This window comes from Mirounga leonina, unplaced genomic scaffold (assembly GCF_011800145.1).
Source record: "Mirounga leonina isolate KUSES-001 unplaced genomic scaffold, KU_Mleo_1.0 Mir_376, whole genome shotgun sequence".
In the NCBI taxonomy this organism is placed as follows: Eukaryota; Metazoa; Chordata; class Mammalia; order Carnivora; family Phocidae; genus Mirounga; species Mirounga leonina.
In genome coordinates, this window is record NW_023270718.1 from 1,726,134 (window position 1) to 1,735,608 (window position 9,475).

The 9,475-nt window shown below is 61.1% G+C and overlaps 1 protein-coding gene across 1 annotated transcript in view; it reads left to right on the forward strand.

The window, feature by feature from the left end:
* The first annotated feature begins 679 nt into the window (after positions 1–679).
* The window catches only part of BCL3 (BCL3 transcription coactivator), a 9,900-nt gene continuing 1,104 nt past the window's right edge, over positions 680–9,475 (forward strand). Inside the window, exons 1-8 of the mRNA XM_034986717.1 lie at positions 680–1,024; positions 2,646–2,799; positions 7,160–7,268; positions 7,513–7,717; positions 7,824–7,912; positions 8,135–8,212; positions 8,845–9,012; positions 9,259–9,376. Of these exons, the coding sequence (XP_034842608.1) occupies positions 769–1,024; positions 2,646–2,799; positions 7,160–7,268; positions 7,513–7,717; positions 7,824–7,912; positions 8,135–8,212; positions 8,845–9,012; positions 9,259–9,376 (1,177 nt within the window). The 5' untranslated portion in view covers positions 680–768. The remainder of the gene's footprint in view (positions 1,025–2,645; positions 2,800–7,159; positions 7,269–7,512; positions 7,718–7,823; positions 7,913–8,134; positions 8,213–8,844; positions 9,013–9,258; positions 9,377–9,475) is intronic.

Genomic DNA, 9,475 nt, shown 5'->3' on the forward strand with positions numbered 1-9,475 from the left:
TTTTCCTCCCGCAAAGGAGGAAACGGCTCAGCGAAGGGAAGTGCCTGGTCAAGGTCACCCGGCGAGGAAGTGGGGAGTCGGGACTCGAACCCGCGTCCTAGTGAGCCCAGGGCCTCCTGGAATCCCTCCCTAGGGGAGAGGCTGAGGGCAGACAGCACTCGAGAGACGGAGAGATAGGGAGAGACACAGAGGCAAGAGAGACAGAGGCAGTGAGAACCGAAGCACAGACGGAGGGACACAGGGAGAGAGACCGAGACCCAGAAAGACACCTATCCGGACGGGAGAGTCAGAGACAGTCAGAGACTCAGAGATACAGAGAGAGAGAGAGACAAACAGCCGGGAAGACCAAAACACTGAGGCAGCGACTGAGAGAGGCCCGCAGCCGCAGGGGTGGGGACCCCCGCCGCCTGACCCCGCCTCCCGTCGCCCCCGCCCCCACGTTGGGGCCCAGCCGCCGGGGGCGCCGCGGGGTCGGGAGGGGGCGGGCGCGGGGCGCGGCGCGGGCGGGGCCCTCGGCGAGCCGCTCCGCGAGGCGGCGGGAGCGGCGGCGGGTCCAGGAAACCCCTGGGGTGGACGGGTGGCCCCGGGGGGGGCGGCGGGGGGGCCGGGGGCGGGGAGGCGGGCGACCGGTACCGCCCCGGCCGACAAAAGTCCCTTCAGTTCAGCCGGCGGCAGGGGAAGTCCCGGCGCCCGGCGCAGCCACCCTCCGGTGCCGCCGAGCCGAGCCGCGCTCCGGCCGCCCGCTCGGCCGCCGTCTCCGGCGGCCCAATGCCCCGATGCCCCGCGGGGGCCATGGACGAGGGGCCCGTGGACCTGCGCACCCGGCCCAAGGCCGCCGGGCCCCCCGGCGCGGCGCTGCCGCTCCGCAAGCGCCCCCTGCGCGCGCCCTCCCCGGAACCCGCCGCCCCCCGCGGCGCCGCGGGCCCAGCTGTCCCCCCGGATCCCCTAGGCGGCGGCTCCGACCCCCCGGCGGTCCCCGCGGCCCCCCACGGACTGGCCCGGCCAGAGGCGCTTTACTACCAGGGTGAGTGGCTCCCACGGGTCCTGGCCAGGTGGGGGTCAGACAGGGCATAGGGTCACCAGAGCCAGGGAACAGTTCAGGACGCCAATGCAGGGGCTCCCAGGGAGCTGAGAAGCAGGCGGACAGAATCCAAGGTCCCAAGGACACAGATATGGGGTTCCTGGGGAGCTGGGAGGGGGCAGAGCCTGAGGTCCCGGGGACACAGTTATGGGAACATCAGGGACCAATGTCTTGGGACACAGGTGTCAGGGGGCCCTGGGGGACAGAGCCCAAAGTCCGAAAGCCACAGATGTGGGGACCCAGGAGACAGTGCCTAGCGGTACTGATATGAAAGTCTCTGGGAATCAAGGGGGCAGAGCCTATAGTCCCAAGAACACAGAGTTATAAGCTCTTTAGAACCCAGATATCTAGGATTATGAGGACTCAACACTTAGGCCCAAGAAACTGGGGTTCTTGGCATCCAGATATGTGGTGTCAAAAGGAGTCAGGGAAACAGCGACTCAGGTTCTAAGAAGACAGATATTAGGGACGTCAGCATATCAGAATCTCAGGAACCTGATATCAGGGAAGAGTGGGAATCAGGAGAACAGAGTTGGAGTTTTAAGCACCCCAATATCTGGAATCACAAGGATGCAAGGAAACAGGCCTAGATAATGGGGGTCCTGAGGAGCCAGTAGGACAGAGATCTGGGGTTCTGGGCACCCAGTTATGTATGGTCACACAGCCTCAGGGTCTCATCTGAGGTCAGGAAGTCAAGGGGTCACAAAGTCACAGCTTGGGGATGGAGGGGTCTAGGAATGGGGGACAGGACTGGGAAATTCTGGGACTGAAGGATTTAGGGCCAAGATGAAGAATTTAGGCAAAAGGCTGCAAGGCACCAAGGTCTGGTACTGGAGATACGAGGACCTGCAAACTTGGGGGTGCACGGATGGCGGCCCCCAAGGATCAGGAGATGACAGAAGGCCAAACACCATTCTCCCCATCCTATCTCAAGGAAGGGGCATCCCCTACCACAGGTGTGCCACATCACCCATCCCTGAGTGACCCCAAAGCTGCAGAGAGCCCATGCCTCCACTGCGTGTGTACATGCCTCCACTGCCCCCTCCCCTTTCCCATTCCCTGGATGAGAACCCAGGCCTCCGTTTTCCCCATCTGTATGATGGGTGGAAATGGCTTCGACCGCTGCCATGGTTGGTGTCTGACTCCACTCCTCTCTCCTTCTGACCCACCCTTCTCCCCAACTCTCTACAGTCACCCACACCCTACACCTAGTGCTTCATCCATTCTTACCTCCTTCAACCACAAATTTACTCAGCAAATAGGCCCTGGGGTCCCCCTGGTGGGTGATGATGGGGTTCAGGGCCATGCCTACTAGGAGACGGGGAGTCAGATTAGTGAAAAGTGACAACAGTGACCAGGGCTCACAGGGGATGGTGAAAGGGGAAGCCGCCTGAGCCCAGATGGATGTGGAAGGCCAGGTTGTCTTGGGCCTTTATGGCCCAGTATGAAATGCAAAAGGTACCTAGAAAAAGGGGCAGGTGACACAGCAGGTGCGAAGGCCTGGAAGCAGGGGTGGGCTGAGGGTCTGCGGGCTTGGCCTCACCCATGTCCTTTCTCTGTCCAGGACCTTTACTGCCCATTTATCCCACCCCGACTATGGGCTCCCTCTTTCCTCTCCTGAACCTGCCTACACCCCTGTACCCCATGGTGTGCTCCATGGAACACCCCTTGTCGGCTGACATCGCTGTGGCCACCCGTGCAGATGAGGACGGAGACACGTGAGTAAAGCGCCCCCCCCCCCATGAATGCCGGCCCTGCACCCACCTCACCCACCACAACACAGGGGCACCCAGCTTGGGCTTTCGAGTTCTCTCAACCTGTTTCCACTGCAGGCTGTGACTTGGAGCAAGGCTTCCCCCCCACCCCCACTCTGCGCCTCAGTTTCCTCTTCTGAAAAATGGGCAGTCTGAGAGCACTTACCTCCTAGGATTGTTTTTGAAGCAGGGGACTTCAAAATTTTTATCAAAATCCAAACATGAGAGGGGTGCCTGGCTGCTCGGTCGGTAGAGCATGCAAGCTCTTAATCTTGGGGTTGTGAGTTCAAGTTCCATGTTGGGTATAGAGATTACTTTTAAAAAATAAAATATACCCAAAGATACCCAAAAATTCTTTAAAAAAAAATCCAAACATGTGAAAGATACTTCACTGATTGATTTGTTACGTGAATTATACACGTTAAGCTCTTAGCACTGAGCCTGGTAGGTTATAAGTGCTCAGTAAGTATTAATTAATATTATTGTTATGATTACTTTATGCTAAACCCAGCACACATCCACACATAGAAGTTTGAAATAAAACTTGCACAGAACAAAACAAGAGTCACCCTTACTAGATGGGCTCCACTCTGTATTTTCTATTCTAGTCTGTTTCATGGTCATAGAGGTCAATTAATTTGACGATCCCTTTAAACTGATTTCACACATCCCATAGTTTCTCCCCTGTGGTTGGGAGAACGTGCCCTTGAGGCTGCTGAAAACCCCTGCAGGGGAAGGGTCAGCTCTGTGCTTAGCACTCAACACCCTTGACCATGCCGATAATTATTTTATCCACCCAGGTTTGAATTTCAGCTGGCCACTTTCTCGCCCCTCTCTGCCAGAGTTTCCCCCTGTAAAAACAAGAACTATAAGCGTGTGAAAGTCTGTGAGGCAGACAAGAGATCGCTTCTACCAAGTGCCTATCTGGGAATTGGTAGGGATGGAAAGGACAGGCTCACTGCTGCAGAAAATGGGGGAGAGGGGGAGGCCTCCATCACTGGCCAACTTGGTGACTTTACATCCCTGAGCCTCGGTGCCCCTTTCTGGAAATCGGGGCTCATATCGGACCTACCAAAATTAGGATTCAGTGCAATGATGTACACACGCAGAGAACATAGAATAGGGCCAGGCACACAGTAGGTCCTCCACACAGGGGAGTGGGGCAGGGAGTGTTCTCACAGAGCTCCCCAGGGGCTTCTGGGCCATTCTGTGAGTCCTAGCAGGAGAAAGTGCCTGAGAAGTCTAAAAGGCTGAATAAAACTAGTTCCCTCCCACTCTGGGTACCTCTGGGGTCATCTGCGAAATAATTTGTATCTGCCCCCAGGGGTGATTTGTTTGCAGCCTGTGAATGCAGGGTGCAGAAGGCGACCTGGCACACCAGTCTCAAATCCTGCGCCCCACCCGCCCTCCCCCGCTCTCCCCCCTCTCCCCCCTCCCCTCCAAAGCAAACACTTCAGCCTCAGCTGCCTGTTGGGGGAAATCCCTTCCCGCAGAACTTGACCGCAGCCCAGCTGCTTGCCTCCCCCACGTCAGCAGCCGTCACTCACTCGCAGCCTCCCCCTCCTGGCGTTCAGTCTAACCTTAACCCCTTCCGCTGGGGCCAAGACTTTACCGGAATGGACAGCTGGCTAGCCTGGGGGTGGGGGAGGGAGACACGCTAAGTCTGGGTCCCCAAAGCAGCCAAGCTTAGTTGGGAGCCTGGACTTCTAGGGACTGAAGAGAGCAAGAATCTCGGGGCATCTGGACCCTCAAGAGGTCAGGCACCGGGAAGCTAGAGGTCTCGGTCTCCAAGAGAGAGGGGAGGTGTTCTGAGTCCCAGAGAGCAGACGTCGGGGTACTGTATTCCTTGACCCCTGGGGGGTTAAGGAACAGGGTATAGAGCAGCTTGGGGATCTATAACTCCCAGGGACTGGAGAAGTTGGTATCCGCAAAGAGTTAGGGCACAGTATAACCGGGTCCTAAGAGATCTCAGGGGTGGATGCCGGGATATGGGGGATTGGGAGCCAGCTGGAGTCTGAGCCCTGAAGGGTGGAGTTCCAGAGGGGCCCCTAGGCTGGAAAACTTGGGGTCCTTCCCCCCAGGGAAGCTTGGGTCTCTTTGGCTGGCCTCCCTCCTGCTCCACCCCACGCGAGGATGGAAGTGGGGGTGCCGGGGGTGGCTGGGGTAGATCCCCGGCGGGAGGCTTCCCTCCCCGGGGAGCAGGAAGCGGAGCCCCGCCCAGCAGACCTGTTACTGGAAGTCCGAGGGCTGGGCCGCCCCTCCCGTCCCCACTTCCTCCAGCCCCGCCCCACCCCCTGCAGCCCGCGCGTTTATGGGAACTCAGGCCTGGACGGTTTCTCTGAAATCATTCGCTCCCTCTGCCCTCGCTTAACCCCGCCCGCCCCGAGAGGGACCCAGGCCAGGCTTCCTGGGAGATGAAGGGAGGGAAGGGAGCCCTTCTCCGGGTCGCACCCCACCCCACCCCCCCGCCCCGGCCCAGGTCCGGCCCCTCCCCCAACATTTTCCTTTTAAATTTGGCTCTCACGGATCGGGATCTCCATTCAGCATTTCACCTGCAGAGCTCCTGTGGGGAGGTGGGCGCTACCGTACGGAGGAGAAAACTGGAGGGCCACGTGACTTTGCTCTAGCACACACAGCTAGGGAGGGTTGCAGCCTAATCTGCACCCCTGGCCTGCTTGGCCCCCCAAAGCCACCACCGCCCCTCGGGGAGAGGGGGGTGAGGTTGCTGCAGGATCTCTCCACCACCACCAAAGCACTTAAGAGAGCTGGTTTACCGTGTGGATTTTAGAAGCACATCCCACAGTGGGGAGAACCCCTGTTCACCTGCCTTAGCAAGGCTCTGGGTAGTAAGAGGCAGTGGTGGGTGAGAAAGTCGTTGCTCCAGTAAATGGACGTCAAGAGAACGGTCTGCAGCCTGTGTGTATGCGGTCACCCTTGTAAGCTCAGTGCTAATGTCCCCCCCCACACACACACACACAGAGTCATCCCAGATTGCCCTCAACTCTAAATGGCTCTTCCAGGTTTGGGGCTGTGGGAAGGAGCCCGAAGGGTATTGGGAAGCAGGACTGGGCAGAAATTGGGCTGCTGGGAGTCTCAGCAGGGCCTTAGCTGCCTCACGGGGACGGGAGCAGCTGCAGCGGCCTTTAGAGATGGGACCAGAAGGCTAGGCCCTCTATGCCAGCACCGACAGGTCACTGGATGCCGTGGGATGGCAGCTGCCCCCCGCTCAGGACCCTGGCAAGCAGTGCTTTTCAGCGGAGGGTAATTCCCAGAGAGAGCTGAGAGCCGACAGCCTTCCCAGAAGCTGGGGGAGTGAGTCCTTCAGTCCAGAAGGGGGAATCTGGGTCGCACAGCCCCGGGTGTCCAGCACAGTGACTCCATGCCAGTCCATCCCACCTCCCCTCTGGGCAAAAATCCCTCCAAGTAGATGCACTGGGGTTGGAGGCTGAGCGTGACTCGCAGTGACAACTGCTGAAGAGAACTTCCCACTCAGATCACAGATGAGCAAGCCGGGGCCGGACGGGAGAGGTGGGAGCATGCTCGCCAGCCTCAAGGATGGCCAGGGATCACCGCCATGGATTCATTTATTCAGGGCATGCTTATGGAGCACCTGCTGTCAGCCCCAGCCGCACTCCGGGGCACGGGGCAGGGACCAAAGCAGACAAAACGCCCTGCCCAGGTGGCGCTGACATTCTAGAAGGGGAGATTCAGACAGGAAACAAAGCAAACTGTACAATGTCGGGTGATGATGTGGAGGAAAATTAAGCAGGGGAGGGGGGGAAGGGGAGTGAGCCGTGGCCACACCATTCCGGCAGAGGCCCAAATGCGGGGAGCAAGTGGTGCAGATGATCTGGGGGATGACTGTTCCAGGCAGAAGGAACAGCCAGTGCAAAGGCTCTGGGAGGCCAGCAAGCGTGCTTATTCTGTTCGAGGCACAGCAAGCAAGCCAAGCAGAGCGAAGAGAGCAGATGGAGAAGAAGCCAAAGGGATTGAAGAGGGGGAAGCAAGATCACAGAGGGCCTGTTTGGCCCTGATTCCGAGGGTTCTGAGCAGAGGAGGGACCTGACCTGATTGAGGTTGCAAAAGGGTCTCTCTGGCTGCTGTGTGGGAGACAGACAGCAGGGCAGGGGTGGAAGGAAGCAGGGAACAGTCCAGGAGGGAGGAGATGGTGACTGAACCAGGATGGAGGGAGTGAGGGTCAGGAAAAGTGGTTGGATTCTGTATACGCTTCCAAAGTACCCGGCACGTGTTGGACTCGGCACCGCGAAGTGTATGGGGGTGAGAGGTGACCAGCCCCTAATGCTTGTGATCCCCCCCTCCCCAGGCCACTCCACATTGCCGTGGTGCAGGGCAATCTGGCAGCTGTGCATCAGCTGGTCAGCCTCTTCCAGCATGGGGGCCGGGAGCTGGATATCTACAACAATCTCCGACAGGTGAGCCTGGCGGCCTGGATCTGATGGAAGAGAGGCCTGAGGGTCTGCACTCCTGAGTCCTAGGAGCTGGGGAGTCCTGAGGAGCTGGTGGGGGGCGACGGTGGGGAGCCTGACTCTTGAATCTGATCGGAGGACTGACTCCAGATTTCTGGTACCTGGATAAGACTGGAGCTCGGGGTCAGGACTGGGACGCAGGGCAGGGCACAGGTCCCTCACAGTCTCTGTGCACCCCCCTCCCCCCCAGACACCGCTACACCTGGCAGTGATCACCACCTTGCCATCCGTGGTCCGGCTGCTAGTGCTGGCTGGTGCCAGCCCCATGGCACTGGACCGCCATGGCCAGACAGCAGCCCACCTGGCGTGTGAGCACCGCAGCCCGACCTGCCTGCGGGCCCTGCTGGACAGCGCAGCCCCGGGCACCGTGGACCTGGAGGCCCGCAATTACGACGGTGAGCTCCTACCCCGGCGCCGGGTGGGGCTGTCTGGCAAGACCTGAGGTCTTTCCGGGCCTCCAAAGCCCCAGGCCCAGGTTAACCGAGTCTTCCTGTACCTCAGGGCTCACCGCCCTGCACGTGGCCGTGAACATGGAGTGCCCCGAAGCCGTGCTGCTCTTGCTGGAGCGCGGTGCCGACATCGACGCGGTGGTGAGCGGACGCGGGCCGGGGGTGGGGCCAAGAGGAGCCGGGGCGGGGAGGCGGGGCGGGACCCCCAAGGGGCGGGGCTTGCGTGGGAGCCTGCGCGAGTGGGTGGGTGGGGCTTCAAGTATCTAACCCGACTGAGATGCTGGACCAAGGGGCTGGGATACTGGCCGCCGGCTGATTGGGCCGAGCTTGGAGAGGCTCAAAGACCTTCCCTCCTTTCTGCAGGACATTAAAAGCGGCCGCTCCCCGCTCATCCACGCAGTGGAAAACAACAGCCTTAGTATGGTGCAGCTGCTGCTGCAGGTGGGTACGGTCCCTGCCCTTGGCCTCTCGCCCACCCCTTCCTCCAGCACCAGCCCAGCAGTCGCCCCGTCCCTGGCTTCCAGCTCAGGCTCCCGCTCTTGCGCCGCTTCCACATCTGTCCCTTCCTTCTAGGCCTCGTTATGTCAACCCTATGCTTCACCCCCCAGGCTGCCCTCTTGTCCCGGGACTTCTCCCTGTCCTCCCCCGTCCCCCAAATGAGCCGGGCCCGGCGCAGACTGCCTTGCTCACCCTGCCTTCCCGCTTTGGCCCTTTATGCGTCCTGTCCCTTCCGCCCCGCCTCGACTCTGGACCTTTCCTTTCTCTGACTCCGCCCCTACTTCGGCTGGCTGGGACCGTGGGCCGATCAGCGGGAGTCCAGCCCGGGTTGATCCGTTCGCCAGCCCGGTCCCGCTCCGGCGCACCTTGGGTTCTGGCTTCCACCCTTCTGTCAGCCACCGCGGATCCAGTCCCGCCCCGGTCCTGGCGTCGGTCCGGGCCACCAGCCTGCGTCCCCCGCCCTTCGCTCGGACCCCATCCCGGCCCCGCCCCTCCCCTGGCCCCGCCCCGTCCACCGCCCCGGCGCGGGTCCGGCGCGGCGGTGGCGGTCCTGACCCGTCCCTCCCGCCCCGCAGCACGGCGCCAACGTGAACGCTCAGATGTACTCGGGCAGCTCGGCGCTGCACTCGGCGTCTGGCCGCGGGCTCCTCCCGCTCGTGCGCACGCTGGTCCGCAGCGGCGCCGACAGTGGCCTCAAGAACTGCCACAACGACACGCCGCTCATGGTGGCGCGCAGCCGCCGGGTGAGTGTGCGCGCTGGGAGGGCAGGTGCCCGAGCGCCGGTCCGCGTGGATGCGACACCTCGGTGCGCGCGCGTGTCTGTGCCGGTGCGTGGGGCGGGGGGGGGGTAGCGGGACAGCCTGTGGGTCCCAGCGAGCTCTGACAGGGGACATGGAGGCACGAAGCAGACCCCGTGCACGAAGAGAACGGAGAGAGGGAGAGCAGTGTGGGCAGGAGTAGCCTGATGGTGACCTCCCATCTTCCCACAGGTCATCGACATCCTGAGGGGGAAGGCGACCCGGCCTGCTCCTGCATCACAGCCAGAGCCCTCGCCCGAACACAGTGCCACCACCTCCCCTGAGAGCAGCAGCCTCCTCAGCTCCAACGGTGAGAACCTAGCTCCCGCCACCAGCTGTCCAGCTCGGCCTCCCCTGGACCCTCCAGGCCCCCAGCGCCTGCTCCCCCAGAACCCTCCAGGCCCCCAGC